Below are 27,700 nucleotides of genomic sequence, written 5' to 3' on the forward strand. Positions count from 1 at the left end.
TCTACCAAGGTAAGTGCAAACAAAATTGCAAAATACTGCACTGGTACAAACTTATTTAGAGCTCTTAGGGTGCCATTTTTAACATAAAGAAAATCAAGTGTTACATGCATAGAATTATGCTTCAATACACTTTACTAATGTCAAAAGAAATTTGAATTCTGAAATGTCCTGACAACTTTAAACCAGTATCAGTAGTCTGAATGTGTAATTGACACAAAAATTGAGTATATTCTTAAGCTGCTGCACAACCCAATCATGTGGCAGCAGGGCTCTTAATAGGATCTCCAGGCCTAACTTCTAGAAGATCTCTGATTCAGTTTGGAGAAAGCCCTAAAATCCCTATTGAAAAACAACAACAAAAAAACCCCAAAAACTAATTCTGTTGTACAACCAAAGATGAAAATCACTGTCTTAAGAGATAATTACACAGACACAGATGAGTTTTCAGAACACATCTTCTAAGTTATGATGACTTACAGTGGGCCCTCCATATCTGTGGAATCCGCATCTGCGAATTCAACCAACCATGGATCAAAAATACTTAGAAAAATAAAAAATAATACAACAATAAAAATGACACAAATTAAAAAACACATCATAACAATAATTTAAACAGCATTTACATTGTATTAGGCATCGTAAGTAATCTGGGGGATTTAAAGTACTATACAATACCCGTTTTCATTCTCATTTACCATCTTAAGAGTGACAAAATTCATCAGATTACTTTTAGTTAATAGCAGCTATTTCAAAAAAAAAAAAAACCAAGTCTTCAGAGAATAAGCTAAATAATAAAATAATAAAATAATTTTTCACCATTCTTAATCAAAATATAATACAATCCATGAGAAATCCAGAGGGTTTTTTTTTTCCACTCTAAAGAAATTTTGTTGAAGTAAATTACTACTTACTACATTCTTAGCTAAAAAAAAAAAAAAAAGAAATCACAATGAAATTGGTGCTTTTAGACTGTCATCTCTGGGGGCAATAGCGAATGCTTCATTGATTGGAAAACAACATGAAAGTGACTCGAGGGAGAAATAAAATTGTGTAACAAGACTACCTCTATTTTAAGACTCATACCAAATCAGTGTACAGTTTTAATGGTTTTCCCAAAACTAAGACTGTAACAATTGTTAACCAGCTAGTATAAAAGGTTAATACCAGCTTGCAAAGCATAGTGGTTCCTGTGACCTCAACACTTTGGGAGACCAAGACAGGAGGATTGCTTGAGCCCAGGAGCTGGAGACAAACATGGATAACATAGCAAGACTCTGTCTTTACAAAAAAATCTTTTTTTAAATTAGGCAGGCATGGTGGTGCGCACCTGTAGTCCCAGCTACTTGGGAAGCTGAGGTGGGAGGATTGCTTGAGCCCGGGAGGCAGAGGTTGCAGTGAGCTGAGATTGCTCGCTGCACTCCAACCTGGGCAAAAGAGCCAGCCCCTGTCTCAAAACAAAAAACAAAAAATTAAGCTGGGCATGGTGGTGTGCACTTGTGCATCTAGCTACCTGGGAGGCAGAAGGATCGCCTGTGCCCAGGAGTTAAAAAACAAAAATGCAAATGATGCTAGAAAGTTTCTTTAAGGGTTAGAGAGCTAACCATTTAAGGTTCAAAAACTAATCTGGCTGCATGCACTTATTATTCAGTAAGAAGTCCCTGAGAACCTCTGGTATTCGATGGTCCTATAATACCAAGTACAGTAGAGAAACTTCAAAACTCCTTTTGGATCAGAGAAGCAAAAAACTGTCCAAAGGACCATCAAAAAATCAGTACAAATAAACGGTAGTCATTAGAGAATAGTAAGTTAAGAATACACGTAATTCCATGTTAAATTCTGTTGTAGACAATACCTGCTAACTACACACACTAAAGAAGTTTAAATGAGAGGGCATAGCTTTATGGCAGAGGTAGTTACTGAGAAGAATGGGAAAGGTGAAGAGAAACAACAGCACTAAAGCACTACAGACACACCTAAAATTTTCTAAAAGCTTTGTTCCTTGATCCTTCTCTATTTTGGTTCACAAGGTTTTCTTCCACTGGATTTAAAAATAGGCAGTTGGTGTTGCCATGGCTAACTAATATGTTTTTTATATATGTACCTCTTCTGTTTTGGTTTTCTTGGGACTCTCTTCTTTATGAGGTGAGGATGTCCTCTTGACTCCTACTATAGGAGTAGGTATTTTTGTTGCTGCATTTCCTGAAGTTGCTGCATTTCCTGAAGATCTAGGTGGTGGGTTTACCAGACGTGTTGAAGAAACAACTCTGGAGACCGTAGGCTTTGGTGGTGGAGAAATGGCTGGTTGTGTGGCAGTTTGAGGAATGCTTTCACTCGATGTACCTAAGCAGCAAATATATGAGTGTATACAAATTAAAATAACCAAATCAGTAACAAGCTGAAAGTTTTTGTTTCTCTGAATTTGATTTCATGAATAACTTTACATGCAAAAAATAAACTGGCATTTAAAAAACTGAATTTCAACTACTTAACAAACCCGCTTTTCAAAATGAAGGCTAAACCAAATATAATGTAAGAATTCTCAAACCTGACAAACCCAATCTCCTTACCCCCTGAGCTTTCACTGGAATTTACTTGTGGCACAGAAACTTCAGTAGCCTGTATGTTGGTCACAGATGCTGCTGTTACAGCTGGAGCAGGACTGTTTCTGCTAAAAAAAAAAATTAAAAATTGTCTCAAAATTTAAAAGCAGAAAAATAAAATAAAATACAATAATCTATAACATGTACAGAAGTTATTTTGTAAAGTAGATGATTCTTTGGTTTTACTTCCTATACATACACTTTAGCAACTGACTTTATTGGATAAAGTATAACAACAGTAAATAGTACACAAACCTTCTAAAGCAGCACTGTCTAATGTTACTTCCTGAGATGACAGAATGTTCTATATCTGTGCTACTGGATACGGTAGCCACTAATAAAACATAGCTACTCTGCACTTAAAATATGACTAGTGAGAAACTATTTAATTTTAATTAAATTTAAATTGTCACATATGGCGGCTGGCTACTATATCGCCAGAGTGGTTCTAAAAGATCTATTCTTAGCTGATTTTGGCTAAGAGACTTAACTGAAGGATTTTTTTGAACAAAAATCCTTTAAAAAGTTATTAATAAGAGGCCAGGCATGGTGGCTCATGCCTGTAATCCTAGCACTCTGGAAGGCAAGGCAGAAGGATTGCTTGAACTCAAGTTTGAGACTAGCCCGGACAACACAGTGAGCCCTCGTCTCTACAAGAAAAAAAAAAAACAAACTATATTATTTAAAAAAAAAAAAGTTATGAATGAGAAAATGTTATGAGAAACAGAAAACAGAAATAAACTTCTGTATACAAAGTATAAGAGTTTTATAAAACCCTAAAAGCCCATCCAGTGGCCCAGTTAAAGACCTTTAAGTGACAAGGGGATATTTCAATATTTTACTTTAAAAATAACTTATTTTAAACCCTCTTTACTCCCCCGAAGTTTCTCTCCCATTTTCTCTTTCTCATGCCAATCTCAAATGACCTTCCTACTTAACCAACCAAAAGCCACTAGCCAAGTATTACCCCAAATTCTAAGTATAAATATTAAAGAGACACACCTATTTCTACAATTAACCCCTATTCTTTCCTATATAAAGAAATTATTCCTTATTATATAAAAAAGCCCAATCAATGTTCTAAATCTCACTAACTCCTGTCATCTCAAGAAACTCAAATCATCACACTCCTTTACTCTCCCATCCAACTTTCCCGTCTCAAGTAAATCCTACACATTAGCCTTTAAATAAACTCACATTTTTATTATCTCCTAAAAGAAAAACAGAAGCAGAAAAGTCCTCTGGTTTCTCTCTCTGTCTCTGTGTCTGTGTGTACGTGTGTGTGTATGTGTGTGTGTGTGTGTGTGTGTCTGTCTGTCTGTCTCTCTCTCTCTCTCTCTGTCTCTCTCTCTCAGAGCTATCACCCACACTCTGAAACTGGTGAATGATGACACCATGAGGAGGTAGGCAACACTTGAAGACTTGTTATTTTTGGTACCTACATGACATCCACATGGAACCACAGAGCAGTCAACTTATTAAAGCTGTGGATATCATTGGTACATGAATGTAAATGTAGTCAACAGAGCAGGTGTTACCACTCAGGGACAATATCAAAATGGAATAAACAGACAAAAGAATAATGAAAGAGCCCTCAAGGGCACAAATATTACATGATTAAAAAGAAAAGGAGAGTTGGCCAGAGAACAACCACAGATGCAAGAGAAAGCCTGAAATGGCTAGCAAGGTGCCTAGTACATAATAAACACTCACTGCTTGTTGAGCAAATATACAACCGTATTCTAAAAACCCAGAAGTTTTATTTACATAAGTTACTTAGTATTACTTCAAGAAACTAAACTTCAAAACTAAATTTGTGGGCCGGGCGCGGTGGCTCACGCTTGTAATCCCAGCACTTTGGGAGGCCGAGGCGGGTGGATCACGAGGTCAGGAGATCGAGACCACGGTGAAACCCCGTCTCTACTAAAAATACAAAAAATTAGCCGGGCGTGGTGGCGGGCGCCTGTAGTCCCAGCTACTCGGAGAGGCTGAGGCAGGAGAATGGCGTGAACCCGGGAGGCGGAGCTTGCAGTGAGCCGAGATTGCGCCACTGCACTCCAGCCTGGGCGACAGAGCGAGACTCCGTCTCAAAAAAAAAAAAAAAAAAAAAAAAAAAAAAAAAAAACTAAATTTGTGAAATTATTTAGTACAGTTGTACACATTTTATATTCGTGCACGAACTCAAAGGACACAAAGACTTTTACAAATCCCAAAATTCTTATTAAAATGTCAGCTTCTTCACTTAAAAAAAAAAAAAAAAAACTTTTAAAACGATAACACTTACAGGACATATTCAGGCCTGAAGTCTTTGGATTATGCATGATTTGCCTAAAAACATATCATACACACGAAGTCCAAAAGAAAGAAAAAAACACATCCACGACACCTCAGCATTTTCTATTTCACACTCATCCAGGGAATCCTCCCCAACCTGAACTTCTGCCATTGGTTAAATTGTAACATAGGCCGGGCGTGGTGGCTCATGCCTGGAATCCCAGCACTTTGGGAGGCCAGGGCGGGCAGATCACCTGAGGTCAGGAATTCAAGACCAGCCTGGCCAACATGGTGAAACCCCGTCTCCACAAAAATACAATAATTAGCCGGGCATGATGGCAGGTGACGGTAATCCCAGCTACTCGGGAGGCTGAGGCAGGAGAATCGCTTGAACCTGGGAGGCGGAGGTTGCAGTGAGCCGAGATCGCGCCATTGTACTCCGGCCTCGGTGACAGAGCAAGACTCTAAATTTTTTTTTTTTTTTTTTTTTTTTTTTTAAGACAGGGTCTCACTCTGGTTGACCAGGCTGGGGTGCACTAGTGGGATCACCGCTCACTGTAGTCTCAGCCTTGCAGGTTCAAGCAATCCTCCCACCTCAGCCTCCTGAGTGGCCAGGACTACAGGTGCACACCACCACACCCTGACTAATTTTTTTACTTTTTTCTAGAGATGGGAGTCTCACTATGTTGCCCAGGCTGGTCTTGAACTCCTGGCCTCAAGTGATCCTACCACCTCAGCCTCCCAAAGTGTTGGGATTACAGGTGTGAGTCACTGCACCTGGCTGAAAATTTTTCACTGCTTCATAGCCAGGGCACTGGCATGCGCCTGTAGTCTCAGCTACTCAGGAGGTTAAAGTAGGAGGATTGCTTAAATCCAGGAACTCAAGGCCAGCCTAAACAACACAGCCAGACCCCATCTCTCAAAATAATAATAAATTTTTAAAATTTTAACTGCTGTAAATGTTAGACAGATAACTAGCTCTTCTAAAACAGGTTTCCCTAACTATCATAGATACATTCCCTTGTTACAAAGGTATAAGCAGCTCTAGGACAGAAAGGTGGTTTTGTTCCTTTTGTCTGTTCTCATCAGCACACCATACAGTGCACTGTAGCAGTAGCTATCTAAATACATGAATTTGGAGGGGTTATGTGCTAACATTCATTCACATCTGACTGAAGACATTATCAGTCTCAAAAATAAAATGTTAAGTATGACAAGACAAAACCAAAAAGTACTATCCCCAAACCTAGGAATTAAATTGCTATTTAAAAAAAAATTAGTGGATGGAATAAAAATAACATTCTAAATAGATGACTTTAATAGCAAAAAGAGAATGTATCCAGGCCGGGCACGATGGCTCACGCTTGTAATCCCAGCACTTTGGGAGGCTGAGGCGGGCGGATCACGAGGTCAGGAGATCGAGACCACGGTGAAACCCCGTCTCTACTAAAAATACAAAAAAAATTAGCCGGGCGCGGTGGCGGGCGCCTGTAGTCCCAGCTACTTGGAGAGGCTGAGGCAGGAGAATGGCGTGAACCCGGGAGGTGGAGCTTGCAGTGAGCCGAGATCGCGCCACTGCACTCCAGCCTGGGTGACAGAGCGAGACTCCCTCTCAAAAAAAAAAAAAAAAAAAAAAGAATGTATCTGATTGATTTAGCAAACAGCCACTCCACTTCTGTTTCCCTCTTTTTCCTTACCCCTGAGAGCTGCCAGAACTGTTCAATGGACTGGTCTTCGTAGCACTAGTAGGTGAAGGCACAGACATGCTGTTATCACTGTCCATAGACAAGTCGAGGCTGCTGTCATTGAGAGCTGTCAATTTGACACCTTCTGTTGAATGCTGCAAACAATGAAACATTTTATCAAATATATCTTTATTTCATCCAGATGTTGAAACATGGAAACCTTTTACTTAACATATATGATTTTTACTGAAAAGCACAAATCACTAAATCTACGAAAGTTAGATGTGCCATGCTGATTCTAAAAGGCAACGATTTGGGAGTCAAGTACTTTCTTCTAAGAAGGCCTCAACATTAAATATAGTTCTTATGTGGGAGAAAAAAGGAGAAAGAAATGCTGTATATAAATGTACATACTGACTGTAAGATACAACACAAATTAAAAACACTATAATATAAAAACACAAGAATCTCAAATCAGAGAACTCTAAAAATATACACACACAAGAAAAAAATGTCTCAACAATAAACATGGGACTACAATGACTCTGGAAAGTGGGACTAGAAGTGATTTCGTTTACATATAGATTTCTAATTATCCTACAAAAAATATAAAATTTTTTTAATTTCAAAAAGTGTAACTTATTGCCACTCCTTACTATTTGTCAATAAAAAGAGCCTCTCTCAAAAGCAAGAGACTTTAGTGCTCTAATTGCAATTTAGAATTTTTTTAATGGCATGCTTAATACTGTAAATTATCCTGTGAAAAGAAAAGCAGAAATAATTTTCTGAAAACAAAATATAATATACAAATCCTAATGCTGGTCCTCCTTAAAAATCAAAGCACTCCAAAACAAATAATGCAGAAAAACCAAAAACTATGGATGGTTTCATGGAATTAAAGCTGCTTTCTAGTAACAGAGTTTAAATTTTTGCTATTTGGTGCTACTGTAATATTACATTCAGCTTCATTTTTTTTTCCAGAATGTTTAGCCTGTGTTCACTTACCTACAGAAACATTTTAATGAAAATAATTTATACTGTTGACAAAAATACATTCCTTATACATGTGCCTGCATTCTCTGCTTTCTAGTTCCCCAAATAACAAAATATTCTTATCTTTGATTTAGCACTAGACATATCACTTATGTACATGAATGAAAATTGATCAAATGGGGAAGATGAGATTTGGTAGAAAGGAGAGGAAGAAGAGAGTAATGCCATTTGCTTATGAAGTCAGTTGTGAAATAAAAGTACCTAATATTATAAATGAGTATCTCTTCTATTCAACAATGCTACCAATCTTACTCTCCACTAGATATGAGGATTTATTCAGTAAGTAAATTATATTCAGTTCTACAGTGACCTGCCTACCTGCCTCACTAAGTGGCCAAACAGCTATGAGTTAACAGGCCACTGTTGGGGATAAATTGTGAAAGTTTAACTGGTTGGTCTAAACACAAAACAGCATTAAGCTACTTTGCTTTGTTTGCTTCTATATCCAGATCAAGTTTGGTAGCAAGAGACCTCAAAGCCAAAAAGTCACAAATATTCTATCATAATTTTTAATAAATGATAAATAAAACAAAGAACATACTACAGAAAGAAACACACACACACATACTTTGCAGTCAGACCTAGGTCCAATTCACAGCTCATACAACATGACCCAGGGCAAGGTTCTCAACCCCTCAGTTTCTGCTACTAAAAGACAATATCCATGGGTTGCTGGAATATTAAATATAAAAACGACTGGTACAGTGCTTTGCAAAAAGCAGTTAATAAAAGGAAGCTATTTATAAGAGTCCAAACAAAACATTCATAGATCTTGACTCCTAGACACTTGTTACTTACTAAGCAAGAAAGTGCTATTCTACTAATGCAAACTTAGAAATAATCTAAATGATCTCAAACACAGGGTAGATTTAATCATACTGTAGCTATATAAAGAGATATTAAACAGCCACTAAAAATGTAATTTGGATAGATGGTCACGATATGTTAACACAAAAAAGGCAGGTCACAAAATAGCAAGTTTCATCAAAAACCTTTTAAAAATATGTATGTGGTAACATGCACAGAACAGTCTGTGTATAAATAAACTAAAATGTCAAAAGTAGGTTTGCTGTGAAATTATAGTTACTTCATCTGATAGAATTTTTGGACTAAAAAACAAATTTCCAATCATTAGTGATTCTCTTTATATTCTAGATGACTATATTTAAAGAATACCTTAAGAAATAATAAAACATCTTATATTCAAATTTACTTAAAATGTACACAAGATGGTTCCAAATATCAATATTGTCATGGAAATAGTAAGAGTTTAAAAAGGTATTCTGAATATATGATTCTGAGAAATCTAATTATCTGTTATAAATAGCTGTTTATTAAATAGCTATTTTGATTATGAATTAAATATTCATAAGAAATAGCCAAGTTCTAAAGAACATAATCTACTTTCACTTCTGAAAACATAAAATGTTTATATACTTTTTTAAAAAAATTATTATTTTGTAAGAGACAGGGTCTCGTTCTCAGACTGAAGTGCAATGGCACAATCGTAAGTTCACTGCAGCTTTGAACTACTGGGCACACATGATCTTCCCACCTCAGCCTCTCAAGTAGTTAGGACTATAAGGCGCATGCCACCATTCTCAGCTAATTGAAAATTTTTTTTTAGAGATGGAGTCTTGCTGTATTGCCCAGGATGGTCTTGAACTCCCAGCCTCAAAGGATCCTCCTACCGCAGCCTCACAAGTCACTGGGATTACAAGCATGAGCCACCATTCCCGGGTCCAAAATGTTTATATATTTTGTATGTGATAAATTTACATTTAAGTACAATTGATTTAACCCATTAATAATACAACACTAAAGGACAATTAGAAAGCAAGTGTTTAACTTGACATTTTAGTTTTGTTTTCCTGAGGCTAATCTCTAGCTGAGATACTTTAATTTTAAAATAAAACTGCTAGATGGAAAATTTTACAATAAACATGTGGAAACATGCACTGAACAGTATGTGTATAAATAGTACATTGAGAATGGTACATTTTTGTCAATTTTTATTTAGTTAACTAAATTTTTAGTAAACCATTAGGTTAAGAATAAAATTTTTGGCCGGGTGCTGTGGCTCACACCTGTAATCCCAGCACTTTGGGAGGCCGAGGCAGGCAGATCATGAGGCCAGGAGATCCAGACCATCCTGGCTAACACAGTGAAACCCCATCTCTACTAAAAATACAAAAAATTAGGTGGGCATGGTGGCGGGCGCCTGTAGTCCCAGCTACTTGGGAGGCTGAGGCAGGAGAATGGCGTGAACCCAGGAGGTGTAGCTTGCAGTGAGCCGAAATTGCTCCACTGTGCTCCAGCATGGGCGACAGAGTGAGACTCCGTCTCAAAAAAAAAACAAAAAAATTAAAATAACATCATGTTTAAACCTTAAAAACTGATTTTAGACCCCTCCCCATCTATCTACCTATCTCCAAGTTATGAATAACAATGATGGTGATAACAAAAGCCAATATGAGCATTTATTATGTGCCACGAAGCTAGTCTAAACCACCATTTACATGTATTGGCTCATTTAATCCTCATGGAATACCTAATAAAATAGGTAAAAATACTGCCACAATTTTAGAGATGAGACAAATCAAGAATAAGATGTTTGCCATGTAACTTGCTCAAATTTCACAGGTAGGAAACAGTACAGCCTGAATTTGAACAAGGCAGTCCACTCCAGAGTCCTTGCCTTTAATTAACTTCAATGCTTTTGTATCATAATATATTGTTTTAAGAAACAAAATATTAAAAAATTGAAGTCTTTTGTGTATTAATTTCATTCCTTTCCTCCCAACCCCAATCCCAGACAACCAGCCATTTTCCTGAATGCAGTGGTTGTCATTCTGTAACATATACTTTTAATTCATATTCTCTCCTAAATACATTTTTTTTAAGTTTTTAAACTTGTAAACTTTATATGGAAGATCAAGTGATACATACATGTGCTTTTTTTATTCAACATATTAGTATATGCAGTTGTAGTTCACTTATTTTCACTGCTGCATACTGTGAAGTATTCCATTATAGGAATAAACCATCTATTTTTGAAATCACTTAAAGAAAAAATGTAATTTGTATCTGTCCACTAAAATTCCAATATGCTCACTAAAGTCCAAATAAGGAAAAAATGGCTCTAAGTTATTCAAAAGGAAGCACTAACACTAGAACAATGTAATGCAAAATATTAACTCAGTGACCTCTGTTCATGACCTCCTTTACACTCAGCAACTTTTAGTTTTTAAATAATGTTATATTTCTTACATTCACCAAAAAAAGCGATTTTCATTTTTAAAAAGTCTCACATAATTTACTTGACCCACATATTTCCTTACCAATTTAATTTAGTTTACTTTTTAAAGGAAAGAAAATTAAATACTGGTGTGGGATTTTTAAGTGAATAAGAATAAAAAGTCCTTAAAGAGAATACGGGTATATACAAAGTTAGGATATGAAGCATCACCACTAATCCTTCTAAAATCTAAACCAACTGTGTGCAAGAAAGCTGATTAGAGTCAGATTTCACATAATGAAACTGCTCCATAAAACAGATTTTTAAAAAGCTGGCATCTATTTCAAATATGACTTATTAACTGAGCCTAAATTCTGAAATAATGATAGTCCAGATGCATAAAACATTATGTTAGTAATGCTTTTGTAAGTACTTTCTAAATTTACCTTTTTCTTTTTCTGAAGCACATGATTAGGTAGTAGTTGATGGAGTTGCTTTCTTTTTACATGCATTGCAGCAATTTTCATATCCACCTCAAACATCTTGCTGTTTATTGCTTGCCTATAAACTATACAATTAGGAAATTGTTACAAGAAATAGAAACATTTTAATAAAGGCAGTTAAACTCACTCCAGAGAAACTATTCTAAGTAGGGATCCTTTTTCCATCAATACTGCATATCTGTAGATCGGTCAAGACCTATTCCTAATCTGACATAATTCATTGCCTGAGCAAACTCCTTTTACCACAAGATGAGCTGAATAAAAGCACAAAATGTATTAATTCTTCCAGTATAGTAACTCTTTAAATAGCTCTTAAAGTAGTAACTCTAAAGAGTAACTCTTTAAGAAATGGCAGAAATGAGGGGAAAAGGGTTTCTTACACCCATACCCTTTTATGCTACCAGTACTATTGTTTAAAACTTTACCCAAGTATGTAACACATCCTGTAAAATAAGTCAAACTTATTAAACTATACCTAAAGGTATCTTTACAAGAATTTGCAAGATAAAACTAAGTAATGACATACTTTCTAATATAGTAATAATTTAAATAACAGATGTCACAGGTACAAAAAGAAAATGCTACAATTAAATTCAAATTATTTAGATCCAGAGGGCCCCAAAAAGTAAAAAAGTCGGTCATACAAAACATATTTATGAAACACCTATACTTGATTCATATTGTTCTAGACACTGGGGATAAGTAGTGAACAAAGATCAACGTAGCCTCAAAGGGTCTACATTACAGTACAGAGAATAGAAGAAACAGAAAAAAATAAAACATAAACTACGGTCCACGTCAGATGATGATAAGAATTACTGTGAAAAACCACGTAGGGAGTAGGGTAGGAAGCTCAGCCTGGAAACTGAGTTGACAGCTGACTGACGATTTAAATGAACATAAGGATGTACGCTGAGAGTACCTGGTGAAATAGCATTCCAGAGAGAGCAAACATCAAGAACAAAATGCCCTAAGCAGGAGAAAATGCCTGGAACATTTGAGAAACAACAGAAATGCCAATGGAGAAGATGAAAAGTAGAAATCCATAATCCCTTATGTGCAACTCTAAAATCCCAAAAACTCTCAACACACAAGTTTTTCTAAGATAGGAAACAAAATTCATCTAGTAACAAACCCCGTGCTGAACTATTTGTGGCTGTGGCTATTTGGTCTTTGTCTTTTGCTCCATGTTCCCTGGCTCCCTGCAGAAATATACTGTCTTTCAGTACCAAATGCTGCTCCAGGCCTCACTGGGTATATTACTTACTAACTTTATTACCTTTCTGGCTCCAAAACTTATAGATAAAGGATTGTGAACTTATAATAGGAGGTAAGGTCACAGACATAATGAAAAGGGCAGATCAGGCAGAGGCTTGCAAACCACAGTAAGGCCTTGGACTTTCATTCTGAGTGAGACAAATACTCAAAGGTTTTAAGCAGGCAAGACACGATCTGGCTTAAAAATATCATCTGGACACTAGGTAAGAACAGCTGAAGGGGGCAAGGGCAAAAGAGAAAGTTTTCGCAATGACAGTGATCCAACAGCTCTATAGTGGCTAGGACTTAGGGTGAAAGCAGTGGGAACAGTACTAAGTAGCAGAAACCTCAATGTATTCTGAAAGAAGAGGCAAAAAGATTTTATAATGGATTAACATCAAGTATGGAAAAAACAGGAGTCAAAGACTGATTCCAAGGTCTCTAGGTTGAACAACCAAAATAACTTGAAAAGAAACTGGTAGGGGTTGGGAGTGAACATTTGTGTGCTGAATATGTGAAACCTACTTTCTTTTAAAATCCCATAAAGTACTGGATTAAAGTGTTTCAACATACAGGACAACTAAGTATTTCCTTCCCAAAATACCTAAAACATCTTTGAAAATCTTGATGGTTCATTAGTGTAATCTTTGATAAACATCTTAACTTGAATGCAATGTACAGAACAAATTTCTAATCCAGGTAGGTATCCATGGCTTATTAGTTCATAAATAAGTTAACATCAGAATTTTTACTTCAGGAAAAAATACTTCTGTGGTGTTCAGCAGGTGGAGTATCACCCTACATACAACATTCTAAAAATCTGTAGAGGTATTTTTGTTGTTGTATTGATTAAAAGGTATTATGGCTAGAAACAGTATATATCCTTCAATGTGGACAGTTCTACCCAACACAGAATTATACCATGTCCTTCCTACATTCCTAAAGACAAAAAACCTACTTAGCAATTATTTAAACAAGAATTCACTTCAATTTTACATTTAAAAAATGGAGTATTTAAAATAAAAAAAGAAAAAACAAACAAAAAATAGAGTATTTTAATTTGAAATTTCCAGGAATACAACTACCGCCAAGCATATCAAAATCAGATCACTTTTTATTTGCAACTTTCACTTTTACCAGGTCACCAATGCTAACGCTGCTGGTGATAGCTGAATCCCTACAGACAACACTTGTATCAGTCAGAATTAATAGATGTCACACTGCTAGCGATTCTACATAAAGTGCAATCACTTCACTCTTAAGTGATCTTCTAGTGTCACTGTATCTGAGCACTGACATACTGAAATACATATCCTTTTCCTTTTATTTCTCCTTTATATCACAGTTAGTGTACGATACCGACTTTTTAACAAACTGGCACTAATTTTTTTTCTCTCCTGTAATTAGGTAAAACATTTCTTAATTTTAAGTCTGTATGTTCTCAAAGGAAAACTCATAGGGAATAAAAATGCCACTTACTACATTTGTTTTAAATGGGGCAGAGAAGGACAGTGTCTGCGAGAGAAAAGGATTAGTCCTTAAAGAAGAAATGCAGTTGTCCCTATGCGTAGTATTCGCCATTCCCATTAAAAGTTGTGCAGCTACATATAGACTCATTCTCTCAACTACATCCACCATTTGGTCTTTGGTTAAAATGAACTACCTTTCATCTTAGGGTACAGGTCAATCTGAAATCTACATATAATCAGCCTATTTCCCACCTATGCATTAACATTTGAATCCCCATAGTCGGAAAATTTCTCCAGGTCATCACAAGTTCTGCTTCATCAATTTCTCAGGTTCAAGATGATGAAGGCAGTTAGACACAGATTCAGTCTAGACAACCATATATTCAAGTTGTTTCCCATTTCTTAAGAAATTATGCACAAGTCAAGTTTGGAATGGTTCTACTTAACTTTAAGGTTGCCAAAATAGAGAAAAAATCATGTATATACAGGTTGAGTATCCCTAATCCAAAAATCTGAAATTGAAACTGCTACAAAATGCAAAATTTGTGAATGTCAACATGACACTTAAAGGAAATGCTCACTGAAGTATTTCAAATTTCATATTTTCAGACTAGGGATGCTCAACTGGTAAGTGTAATGTAAATATTCCAAAATCTGAAAAAATCCTGAACACTTCTGGTCCCAAGCATTGTGGATAAAGAACACTCAATCTGTATTAGACTAATACAAAACCATTATTCTGATGGTAGTTCAATATTCGCAAGTAATTTCAGCAATTATTGTAAATATTACTATGGTATGCATCAAGACAATTTGAAATATGCAAGAACTGAAGTGTTTTGATTATCCAAGTAAAGACATACCTGTATCTGTGAAAGACTGAATATCATAGGTGAGATCAACACTGAGGTTTTCAGAGTTTTCTGTTTTTTTAAACACTAACCCAATCACCCACATCGTGCGAAATTCTTCCCTGCAAAGAAGAGCATTACTATAGTTTATCTGGATTTCATGAAAATGTAGCTATCAATGTGGTTGACAATCAGAAACATGGAAAAACTTGTAATACAAACGTATGAGCAAACTAAAAGTTCTAAGCCCAAGCTCCATGAAAATGCAAAGTCTTCACCCACACCTTTCCTCTATATTCCTACTACAGCATAAACAGAGATCCAGGAGAAATACACTCTTACTAACTGTACATTGATAGTCAATGTCCTTAATGATGATTCTAAAGAACCAAAGCCACTGAAATCAAAGAAAAATTATCTTTAAACTAATGAAGGAAAAAGAATAATCTTTTTAGAAAAGTCTGGGGAAAAAAGGATATTTCTAAATACAGAAATTTAACTAGAACTTAATAGATATTTCTTAAACTTCAAAAATTCAATTTAAAAGGCCACATGAACAGAAGCATAGTAACAGGAATAATTAGTGATTTACCTACTTTTGAACATTTAACAGCGTATCTACTGAATGGAACATCAAACGGTCTTGTAATAATTAAGATTAGAATTATCACAAAATGTAAAAAACTCATATAATTACAAAATAAAAAATATCTATATAATCAATAAGAATACTGTATAACACAAATTTAATGATCCTTTCACTTATTTGTTTTAATGCTGCTTTATTTTTTAAAATAAGCTCATTACTAGTACTCTCCAACTCTCCAGTGCAACAAAGTATAGAGTCTAGTCTCATATTAACAGCAATCAAATCAGCAACTAACCTATACAAATAAAAGACCCCTAAAAAGGTAAACTGACTCTGCTTTTTCTTACGTTATCTTCTCAACAGTCCAGAATCAAGCACAAATCAGATTTTTACAAGTTCATATCAAAATGTTTGTTCCCTTTTAACAAAAATTTAAGATAAAAAGCAAAGACTGATGTATGGTATATCAGCTATTCTGACAACTATTGTACAAAACAGGAGAAGAAAATATTAAGAAGGAATGGTAAAGACAGTATTAAAGCAGAACTGCAGAATGTGAACTCTAGCTAAGAGGTACCTCATCGTTGGAAGAATATTATCAGAAAAAAAAAATGTGTGCTGATTTTTCTCACAAAACAGTCTTTCTCTTCAATGTTTCTGATCAGGAAAAACTAAGTTATAAATTCTAAATTGTCTATAAGCCATATGTAGTCAACAGAATAGTTATACTAGTTATAAAAAATGCCTGTAAAAGCTTCTATGAATAAAAATTGGAAATGGGAAGAAGAAATTAAATTGGAAAAGGGCTTACTTGTCGGGATTTTCTTTGGGTGCTGGAAATGACTGGGGATTCACATGAGCCAGTGTAATAAATTCATTCTTCTCCAAGCTTCCAACCAGGATTCGGATTTTTGATTCCACCAAGCCTACCCTGAACAAATGTCACTTAGTATTAACAAAAAGTTTTGGTTAACTTAAAAATAAATAAATAAAATGCACATACCAGGGCATTTCAACTGGCTGAACTCCCACAGATAAAACCAGAAGCCTTAAGTTCTACCCAAAATTGCCAAACAACGGGGAAAAAAGAGCCAAGAAACACTCCATTCCCACCAGCAACGTTACAAAAGTTATCCGCACAAAAATTTTAAGAAAAACAAGCCGTAAGTGCACTTTAAATATACAATTAAGAAATGATGCACGGATCTCTATAAAGCAAACAAAAAAATAAGTTGCATATGGATCCCCTGATTTCTATACTTCCACTACACACAGTAAAGCTCCACTTGTGAACAAATCAAACCAAACTAGAAGTTTTAAGGACTTCCTCCCATCTCCTACTGTGTTCAGTGGCTATGTGATTCATTTTGAAGTTTGCTTTTTCTGTAAAGTCTATTCTTATACTCACCATTCCAGGCGTTGTTTTTCTGTTGGTGCACTTGCTAGAAGTACAATATAATGCCTTTGAAGATAAAGACAACATGCTATTTATTTTATTTACATGCTTTGTGCTGGATATTAAACCATAAAGTAATAAGCTTCCTTACAGTTATAGATCCACATCAATTTAGCAAGGGGGACTACAATCTCAATATGCACATAAAATCATATATGCTAAATTCCACGTTTCTAACTACTAGTGAGTTTAATTCTTCTGAAAAAGGCAGTGACTTTATGAATAATCACCAAAAAGCAGCTTAATTCAAGAAGCATAAATAAGCATTAATAATTTTGCTCAATGACACCAATTTGAGTGCTCTGCCTATAAAATTAAAGAGCTGTTCACTAAAATATAATCTACTTACAACAAAAATGTTTCAATGGAATCAAAACACCATTGCTTTAGACACAAAAACTTATCACTAAATACACATACTACAACAGTAACTTCAAAAACAGTATCAAACACATCATGCTTTTAAATCCAAATTAAATAGTAATAAAAATTAAACTGAATACTGCAGTTAGGCCCTGTGATTTTTTTCCCAATTAACAGTATATATTTCTATAATCAAAAAAGAAAAAAAAAATCACTAACATGACAGCAACAAAGAAATCTGATTTTTATCCAAAACTCAATCCCATTCATATTAGACAAAAGCCAAGTTTTCACTTCAGAAAATAGCATCATGATCAAATAAATATTGAAGTCTTTTTAAAACAAACAATTTACAGCTAAAATGTAACTACTATCATTCACTTTCCTAAGACTAAAAAAGTTCAATCCAATATACTCTTCTACAGTACCCATTTTAGAAGTGCTGGGAGCCAAATTTCACACCAGAATCTCTACCCCAAAAAGCAAACTGACATCATCTAGTACTGACACTAGTTTCAAAAGTAGCAGTATAACCAAAATTTTAAAATTACTTTACTCTTTGAAAAGTCTAGGCCAGGCGTGGTGGCTCACGCCTGTAATCCCAGAACTTTGGGAGGCCGAGGCGAGCGGATCACGAGGTCAGGAGATCGAGACCACAGTGAAACCCCGTCTCTACTAAAAATACAAAAAATTAGCCGGGCCTGGTGGCAGGGGGCCTGCAGTCCCAGCTACTCGGGAGGCTGAGGCAGGAGAATGGCGTGAACCCGGGAGGCAGCTTGCAGCGAGCCGAGATCGTGCCACTGCACTCCAGCCTGGGTGACAGATCGAGACTCTGTCTCAAAAAAAAAAAAAAAAAAAATCTAAAACCTTCCTAATACTTTCTAACACATTTTATAAGTGTAGTTTCTAACCAAGAGCACAAATCTGACCTAGACCCAGAGAAAAACTACCAAATCTATTTTAAAAAAATGTATTTGAAAAATGGTTTCAGCCGGGCGGGGTGGCTCACGCCTGTAATCCCAGCACTTTGTGAGGCCGAGGCGGGCGGATCACGAGGTCAGGAGATCTAGACCATCTGGCTAACACAGTGAAACTCCGTCTCTACTAAAAATACAAAAAACTAGCTGGGCATGGCGGCGGGCGCCTATAGTCCCAGCCTATTCAGGAGGCTGAGGCAGGAGAATGGCGTGAACCCGGGAGGCAGAGCTTGCAGTGAGTCGAGATCGCGCAACTGCACTCCAGCCTGGGCAACAGAGCGAGACTCTGTCTCAAAAAAAAAAAGAAAAATGGTTTCAATTCTTCACAGCTATGTAATCCTAGGCAATTCTAAGTCTTGTGTACATCGTCTGTGAAATGGGATAATAGTACACATTTTACTGGCAGAGGTATTGTAAAGTTCAATGGAGTTAACTTGAAGTCTATATAAAGTTAAGGTAACAGAGATAGATATATGAAAAACAAGGTATATAGAGATATGTCAATATGCAGTCCAAACTCCTACAAACCAATACTTCCTTTACCAGTTTAATTTACTCAGCATTATTTGGAATATGTCAAATACATGAGCAAGCACAGATAGCCCAAATAAGTCAACAAAAGTCATACAAAAGCATTAAAAAAATAATGTATTTTATGTATAGAAAAACCCATACTCGGAGTTCCAAATGCTCTTAAATCAAACAAAATCCTAAGAAGCTCAGTAACCTGATTTCTAGGTCCCTAAAACATTAAAAATGGCTAACTGGTTAAAAAAAAAAAAAGGCAAAGAACATGCAGAAAGAGCTCTCTCACAAAAGTACAGTGACTTGTAACAGGAGACAATGAAGTATAGAAATCAGGCATGTACACAAAAACACAAAGCTGTCTGGGTCCATCTAAGGGCAGGGACAAAACTCCCGCAGTCTCTAAATTACTCTTACAACACATTATTAAAATGGAAATTCTTAATAACCACCTTGGTCTTCAACAAAACCTTAAATGATATACAATGTTCTTTATTTATAAAGGGAAAATATACAATCCATTTGGACAGTTTTGTTGGCAATTCAAAGTTTTGAATCCTAGAGTTCAACATAACTTCTTACTGAAATCCAAAAGGGAAAGAGTACCTACTCTGTATATATCTTACACACAAACGCACATATTCACATATAGGTAGAAATATTAAGTATACAAGTATTTATGCTGAGGTTAAATGTCCTTTACTCAGCCACATTTAAACAAATTTGAGTTGAGATATAAAATGCAATGGTTAAGTTTAATAAAAAATAACCTGCAAATATTTTGAGTCGTTAGGAATTCATTTACAAAACAAAATTCCAACTGCATTCTCTAAATATCTCTATTTTTAATTTTTAAAACCAGGATTGGTACTCAATTCTTAAGGTCCCAATCAGACCACAGAAACCGAGTGTACATCTAAATTAGACTACATTTTGTAGATGTACGAAAAAACACGGTCTATTTTACAAGTGCCATGTTTAAAACTGTCATGTTTATGATGCTCAAATGCCTCCATGCGAGACTTTGAAATCTGATGCAATTGCCATTACCTTTTCCCCAAATTTAAAAATATATATAGTTTCCAATAAAAATAGTTAAAAACATAGTTAAAAATAAATTTAACTATAAAAATGTATCCCAAAATAATCAGAATTTATGCAAAGTGCCCTAAAAACACTTAATCTAGTTACTTTATTACCTAACTGCTATTTGCAAAACAAATTCTCTAAGTGAATCTCTTGAAGACCATTTCATCTCACCTGGGAAGATCGTAACTCAGATATACAATAAAAAGCTGGCATATCTTAGTCAAAAATGTTTGCAATTCTATGTTTATGTAATTCAAGATCAAGATTTAGTTTCCTGTTTTTAACTTTTTTAACAAATTTAAGGTTACTATATACACACATGAAATTGTAAAATCATCTTGCACCTTAGAGAATACATTCGTTTTCCTAATGCTTTTCCTTTATTCCTAGTGAAATCTAACACCTGAAGTAAGTATTCACATTTCCTAATGTTGGTGATTTACTGCTAGTTACGTGTTAACTTGAATTATCTCAGAAGCGGCATTTAAAAAACTGTTTTCTTAGAACTCCAAAAATTTCACAAAACAATGTTACCCCTTTTTCTTGAGGAACACTGATATGTCTTTCTGGAAGATGATTAGTTTGCATTTTAAAACAAATGAGATTTTTCTCCATGGTTCTGGCTCCTTCCAAGAATGTCAGGTATATTTCACATGATTTAAAATCCTACACATATCAACTGGCAGTATTTCATGATACGCCTCAAGTAAGATTGAATCAACTCTGACTCATGGGAAGACTAAACATTTCCATTTGGTTGTACAGTCAATCTTTGGGGTATTTTATATGAGGATGTCTTTAAAAATTCAAATCTGTGAACACCTCCAAAAGCCTAATGATAGTCATCACTTTATCTTAAAGAGGCAAATTTCTGGAGAACAATTAAAAATATAATAGAATTTGGTATGGATAAACCTAGCCCACTGTCATATTTTAAAAGTTTTCACAAGACACTCAGCTGAAATGTAAATTTTCCTGATGTAATCTCCTCTATTTGTTGCTTTTTTTATAACCTAAAAAAATTTTATTGTTTCACAAAAACTTCAGTGAAGATTAGTAATATATCTTTTACCCAGTCAAAGAACTTACAGGTACTATCCAGCAAGGACTGAAGCATAGTTTAAATCTTTTGAAAGATACATTAAGCAAGCTTTAGAAAAAGCACCAAAGTTCTAATAATGTGAATTTGTTCAAATAAAATGACATTATTAAGGTTTGTTCAATGTAAACATTAATCTTTCTTAAAGTGAAAGAAGCCCCGTCACAGTCCTATAAGAAAGTGAATAGAACAAAGTTTGAATCTAGTTTCATCATTGATTCCAGGAAGGGGTACTAATACTTTCCTGTAAAACCAATTCCTTTATTATTCTCCTTACATGTAACTATATCTCTTTTATATCATAGTTTTAAAAGTATCTATATACATGTTTATTAGTTTAAATGTTCCAAGGTACTTCCTCTACATTGGTTAAATTAAAAACAAAGAAAAATTATCTGTCAAACAGAAATCACAATTTATGGGGGGATTCGTGGTAAAATAAGAGTATTTAATGATTATGCTATTTTAATTTTTAGTGACAACATAGTGCTTCGAGAACACAATTACTGGCTCCGTTATTGCTTTTTCATGCAAAAGATACAGAAACAAAACACAGAGACATCATGAAGGTCATCATTCTTGTTTTTAATTGGGGAAGAGCATAAAGCAATCTTGCTTAGATTATTACAAAACACAATCCAACACAAGATCAAATGGTCAAAAAAGTTTCAAGCATTAAAAAAAAAATTTTTAAGTGGGACTTTGGCACATTTTCAGCCCAGGGCAAATAAAAGTGCAAGTCCGTGGTTTGTCTGTTTTTTTAAATTAAGATTATAACTTACATTTTGCATCAAAACTAACACAATTAATGAAGCTTTTAACCTGTACTAAGGTATTAAACCATTGTATTTAAACCATTAATTAAAATGATTAACACCCACTTAAGATTCATGAAAGCTAGCTGTAGAAATATTTGAAGGGGCTTTATTAACCTTGGGGGAAAATGGCAGGCAATAATGTGCTGTAACTATTGAAAACATTTAATTGGCAATATATTGACATTTTATTAGCTTTGTCTTTGTTTTAAAGATTCCTAGCGATTAACGAGTTTCCAGAATTAGATGAAAATACTGTTTCTTAGTAGAGAATTATTAACTACAGATTTTCAGGGTGCATCCACTTGCCACAGTATACAGATGTACTGTTTTTGTCATGACTGATGTATGCCTACAGAACTTATGTTGCTACAAATGTAGCAGGAGTTCAGTTAGATCGGGCAGAAAAAGCAAAGGGGCTTCACATTCACTACCTCAACCAAAAAAAACTACGGAGTTCACTAAAAAACAGTATGTCCTTGTGACAGGAAAGAAAATTCTTCCAAAACATTAGTCCAGCAAGAAGAAATGTCATAATGTGCTACCATTAAACCATCACTTAAGAGAGCAACATGTCCGACATGCCTTAAAATACATACTTGTACTTTTGAAAGAAGTTTGGAGCTTCAAAAAGTTTGGACCACTCTGCCTTACTCAGCAAAATTTCATCTGTGATAGCAAGACCTAAATTAAAAACATATTAAAATGTTTGCATACTTCAGTCTATAATCTAGAATTTTAAATAATCTTAATCATACTACATGCACTCACTATAATCCTAAAACCAGAATTTTAACATATATAGTTTTAGCTTATGATTTTAGAGCATACTCTTATATACACACACATTTTTTTTAAAAAGCTGGAAGATTTTTTGAGAACCAGGTTTCTGGTAAAGTACAATTATTCTAAAATGCCATGCTCATAGAATGACCTTCTTTCTTAAACACTCCAGTTACCCGAGAAGGAAAACTTTCCAATATACTTTTTTTCTTGCCTTTCTAAAAACAAGTTTCCCTGTTGTTTCTAAAGGGATAGAGGCATCTTCCCTTGATGGGCCTCTTTAGACTAAAGATGAAACTAAAGCGTAAAATATTCAGGAATTTTAAACGTCTAAAGTTAGTAGTAGTCAGACAGCTGATTCTATTTCCTTTACTGTTTTCAGTCAAACCAATCTTGTTCGTTATTTCTCTCAAAGACTATTTGGTAGTAGCCATACCTTCAAATTAACAACTAAGGTTCAAAAGTTAAAATCTTCCTCCAAAATAATGGAATGTAATTGGGTGGTTTGGCCCCATTCCTGCTCAAAGTTCTTTCCCAGGAGTATACAGCTTGCTAAACATCTCTCATTTCAACCAGTGTAGACAAACTGTTATCATTTATAATTTTACAAGGCAATAGTATGGAACTAAACCAGCCTACTAGTTTTAACTGTTGGTTAATCTTCCAACTTGTTATAAAAAACGAATTGCCTAAAAGGAATTAATTTTTTGAAGTCAGTTCTCAAATATATACTGTAATAAATAAATGAACACCAAAATCCACTTCAGTGAATCCTTCTTCAATTTAAGTTGCACAGCTGACTACTGGGTCTACAATGGTATGTAAATCCTTCGTGTATAAATCAGAGCATAAGGATAAACACTTACCTTGTTTAAACTCCTCAACCATGACCATCCGTGTTGAAACGGACACATTGTACGTGGAGTTCTGTTGTGGGTATGCTGGTGTAATTATAGGCATAAGATGGTACCTATCACTGGGGTTTACCTACATACAACAACAGCCAATCAGTTTCTTCAAGTACATATGCAACAGATACTTGGGCTTTTTACCCCTTGTTAAACTGAACCAATGATTATATTTTTTATTTCATTCATAGCTGGAGTTGAGAAAGAAAAACCATGTAGAGAGACATTGTTTTTATAGGAATTTTTTATAGAATCAAAGATTTCGTCTAAACTAACGATCTGCTTCAATTTGGATTTTGGCAACCTTACTAGAAAGTGTGCCTGCTGAACAACAACAACAACAAAGTTCTGCTTGGGAATCTATTGATGTTTAGTTTTTCTTTATTCAACAACAGAAATGGGGATGCACATACAATTACCTTTAGAGACATGTCATGCTACAATAAGTTTTGTAAGCTAATTTTCAACAAGATAGAAACTTAAGTTCTTAATATACCCTTAAACTATTAAGGACTTCAAGCTTATTAACACGCGGTGAAACTACATTATCCATGTTGTTATGTTAGGAGATAATGAAATGATATACTGTTAATTTTAAATCTGTGTATCAGTAAGTGGCACATTTCCACAAAGTAAGCTGTAAATTCACATCCTCTAAAAGTAAATGCCTTGAGGTTCGGAAAACCTGAAAATGCATAGCTTGATGTAAAATTCAACAGAATTTAAAATTATTGATATTGTAATAATTTAGAAAAATAGGATTTCATAAACTTAGGAAATCTTATTCAAACCTAAATTTCTTTTATCAGTTTATAAAGTACATGTTGTTAACATTTAAAATGAGTAAGTGGTAAAAGTTGTAACTTCCCAAGAAACTGAATGGAAGGTCTTCTTTAGCCCAACCATGTTTTTATAATCTCTAAAATATCTAAACCAATTTTTTTTTTTACAATTACATCATGGTAATTAAAGTGAGACTGCTTAGAAGTTATATGCCACATGTAAACATTAAGTAACAGCTTTCCTATAACAACCCAACTTTAGCAAAATACTTATGATAAAATAAAAAATACAGGGATTTTTAGTATCCTTTTATTTTTTTTAAAGCACAAATGCCCACACAACTTTGACTTACAAGGTAGTTCTATATAGAATAAATTAAAATGTTAGTAAAATCTGTATTAAAAACTATGTACAATTAAATGTGGTTTACAGGGTACATAATTATGCTTCTCACATCAATTATAGTTGAGGACAATTATAGTCGAGGTTATCTAAAAGAAAGTGTAATACGGACATGACCACTCGTAAGTAAAAGGCTGGAAGTCTCCCTGGAGTTTATGCAGATGATTTTTACTTGTTATTGCACAGTGTGAATTGGTAGGGGAAAAAATAATACACTAACCCTTGGGTCCCATACAGGCAAATTAAGATTGCATTCTTCAGGCTGTTTCAATAGCACTGGATTTGGCCATTCCCTGTTTAAAAAGATTGTAGCACTTGATAAGACTATTGGATATTACCATCTAAACGTATTTTGTTAAACATACAGCATTTGTGAACGTGATCCTTCTTCATTCTGCCTTCTTGGTACATTCAACGTTTTATTCCTTTCTGACGACATTAGACTACTCAAAATCTTTTTCTCCTAACTATGAAATGAACTTAAACCATTTGGTAGCCTTCTCAGACTGAAACCAAAAATGTTCTCTGCCACTCAAAGAACTTTAAAGGACTATTTAAATAAAGAAGTACTATCCCAAGATAATGATGTGTCCACTTCAACCTTGAACAGAATAAAACTCCACTGAAAGACAAAATTCCTGCCTTTATACTAGTTCCATCCAAAGTCAATTGATAATTTTAAAAGTTACTTCTGATCATAGGCAAAGGGTATGAATAATTATAGGATTCATGACTTAAAAGTCGTAAGACAAGTGTAGTAGTAAAACTTGGTGGCATTAACACATTTTCGTATGTGTTCCATAAACTAGCTACTTTGGTCCCATATGAAAGAGGTAAAAATTGGAGAACACCTGCCACTCCTAACATCAAGGTTAGCTTCTTAAAAACATTATTTGCTTATATATATGTAGCATTAAAAGAAATTCTGACGGCCGGGCGCGGTGGCTCACGCCTGTAATCCCAGCACTTGGGAGGCCGCAGCGGGTGGATCATGAGGTCAGGAGATCAAGACCATCCTGGCTAACACAGTGAAACCCTGTCTCTACTAAAAATACAAAAATTAGCCGGGCATGGTGGCAGGCGCTTGTAGTCCCAGCTACTCGGGAGACTGAGGCAGGAGAATAGCATGAACCCAGGAGGTGGAGCTTGCAGTGAGCCGAGATCGCACCACTGTATCCCAGCCTGGGCGACAGAGTGAGACTCCATCTCAAAAAAAAAAAAAAAAAAAAAAAAAATTCTGACATTCTTTTATCTTATCACACCTCATTATAAGTGCTACTAAATCCCAAAACATCCAGAATGTGTGCTGAAAGTGTGGCATGGTTCTAAATTTTTTTTATTTTTCCTTCAGTTGAACAGTTCTAAATTGTCTCAAATAGCTCTAATTTTTATAAAATTACTAGAAAAGAACATCTCTTTTGCAGAGGCAGGAGCAGGAGTTCATAAGAACAGGAATGGATGATTTATCTTAATTTGATTAAAAACCAAGAACCCTCGTCTTTTGGGCCAAGGCAATTAATATAAAATGGCAGTAATCTTTTATTCTACTTTTTCTTAAATCATAGTTGACATATGTGGAAATGAAATGAAGAAACTTAAAAAAAAAAAATCTGGGTTAATGACTAATCTCAAATTCCTTTTTTGTCCTGAAGCACTTAATGTTAATTTATTCTTTAAAAGCTTCTTATGAAAATTCGTATCTTTAATATTAGGCCAAATAAATGCTGAAAGCAAAAAGAAAAAAAACAATCACAAGAAACTAATGGCCTATAGATAGAGAATTCAAAGAGTGAAAGAGGTGGTGTGTACAAGTTTTATCCAAAAGTATAGTAACTGATTTCCCAACCTATCAATAAACTGGATCTCAGCTGCTAAAATTCAGAGTTTATTCGGAGGGTAAGTTTATGCAAGGAAGTACAAATAGAATCTGCCTTACTATCCTGGCCAAACTAGGGAAAAAAAATAGAGTTTCAGTTTGCCATTTTATATACAATGTGATCTCCAAGGCTGCCTACATGACTACATCACGAACTAAAATTTGAATCTGAAACCAAGCTGAGAAATGTCATAGAAATAAGACTAAACTTCAGTGTCTACAATCAATTTTATTTTAATATAATCTAAACACATACCATTTAGAAAATACCAAGAAAAATTTATGTACAAGAGTTGATGCTATTGCATTTGGATAAAGCTGGCAAGTTCTTGCTACTAGCATAGCCCAGGAAACACCACCGAGGAAACCTAATATATTGGAATAGATGTTGTGGCCTGTTGATAAGGGAAAAGCAAAAAGATAAGTTAGTGTTGAACAAAAGTTTGAACATTTTTAATAAGCTAGCCAACAAATTCTGAACTCACGTTTGGCCCATAGTTTGATAGCTCTCAGAGTTAACCTGAAGTTGTCAATGTTTGGTACTAGATGTAAAATTTCATCGGTTACCCTGCAACCTAATTAATAGGGGTAAAAAAAAAAATACAAAACAAAACAAAACAAAAAAACAGAACATTAAATCATCAAAGTTTAACGGTAATGCTTCCAAATGTTCTGAGATTGAAGTTAAAAGTAAACATAAATTTTTATTTGGTAGAACCAGTAAAGCTAATTCAATAAAGCAGGGGGGGGAGGAAATCTAAAGCATTTATCTCCTATCATAAGCACTGACCAAAGAAACCAAAGTAAACTGTAACCTGCCTCATTTTGAACTTCAGATTCACAATTAAAACTTCCCACATATACTGAGGAAGATTTCATCCACTGAAGTTTCCAAGAACTGCTCTTCAACAGCACAGTAACAAGCTATGCTAATATAAAATTGTACCAAAGTAGTCCTGATCTCAGCAATACTGAAAGCATTACTAAAGAATAACAGGATCAAAATTTGGGTTAGGCCATGAAACCTAAATCACTAGCAACAGAGTACAAAAGTCAGATGGTCTTTTAAGTGTCCTGAGTATACCATTAATGACAGAAGAAATAT

General features: G+C 34.9%; 1 protein-coding gene across 3 annotated transcripts in view; it reads right to left on the minus strand.

Moving 5' to 3' along the window:
* The window catches only part of PAPOLA (poly(A) polymerase alpha), a 65,913-nt gene that overhangs the window by 8,563 nt on the left and 29,650 nt on the right, over positions 1-27,700 (minus strand). For all 3 annotated transcript variants that reach the window (XM_030802355.1, XM_030802357.1, XM_030802356.1), the window contains exons 8-19: positions 27,081-27,170; positions 26,852-26,990; positions 24,940-25,012; positions 23,493-23,613; positions 22,443-22,527; positions 16,928-16,981; positions 16,331-16,450; positions 14,943-15,052; positions 11,297-11,418; positions 6,572-6,714; positions 2,568-2,668; positions 2,102-2,340 (exon numbers count right to left, since the gene is read on the minus strand). In XM_030802355.1, coding sequence (XP_030658215.1) covers positions 2,102-2,340; positions 2,568-2,668; positions 6,572-6,714; positions 11,297-11,418; positions 14,943-15,052; positions 16,331-16,450; positions 16,928-16,981; positions 22,443-22,527; positions 23,493-23,613; positions 24,940-25,012; positions 26,852-26,990; positions 27,081-27,170 — 1,397 coding nt within the window. The remainder of the gene's footprint in view (positions 1-2,101; positions 2,341-2,567; positions 2,669-6,571; positions 6,715-11,296; positions 11,419-14,942; positions 15,053-16,330; positions 16,451-16,927; positions 16,982-22,442; positions 22,528-23,492; positions 23,614-24,939; positions 25,013-26,851; positions 26,991-27,080; positions 27,171-27,700) is intronic.

This window comes from Nomascus leucogenys, chromosome 22a (assembly GCF_006542625.1).
Source record: "Nomascus leucogenys isolate Asia chromosome 22a, Asia_NLE_v1, whole genome shotgun sequence".
NCBI lineage: Eukaryota > Metazoa > Chordata > Mammalia > Primates > Hylobatidae > Nomascus > Nomascus leucogenys.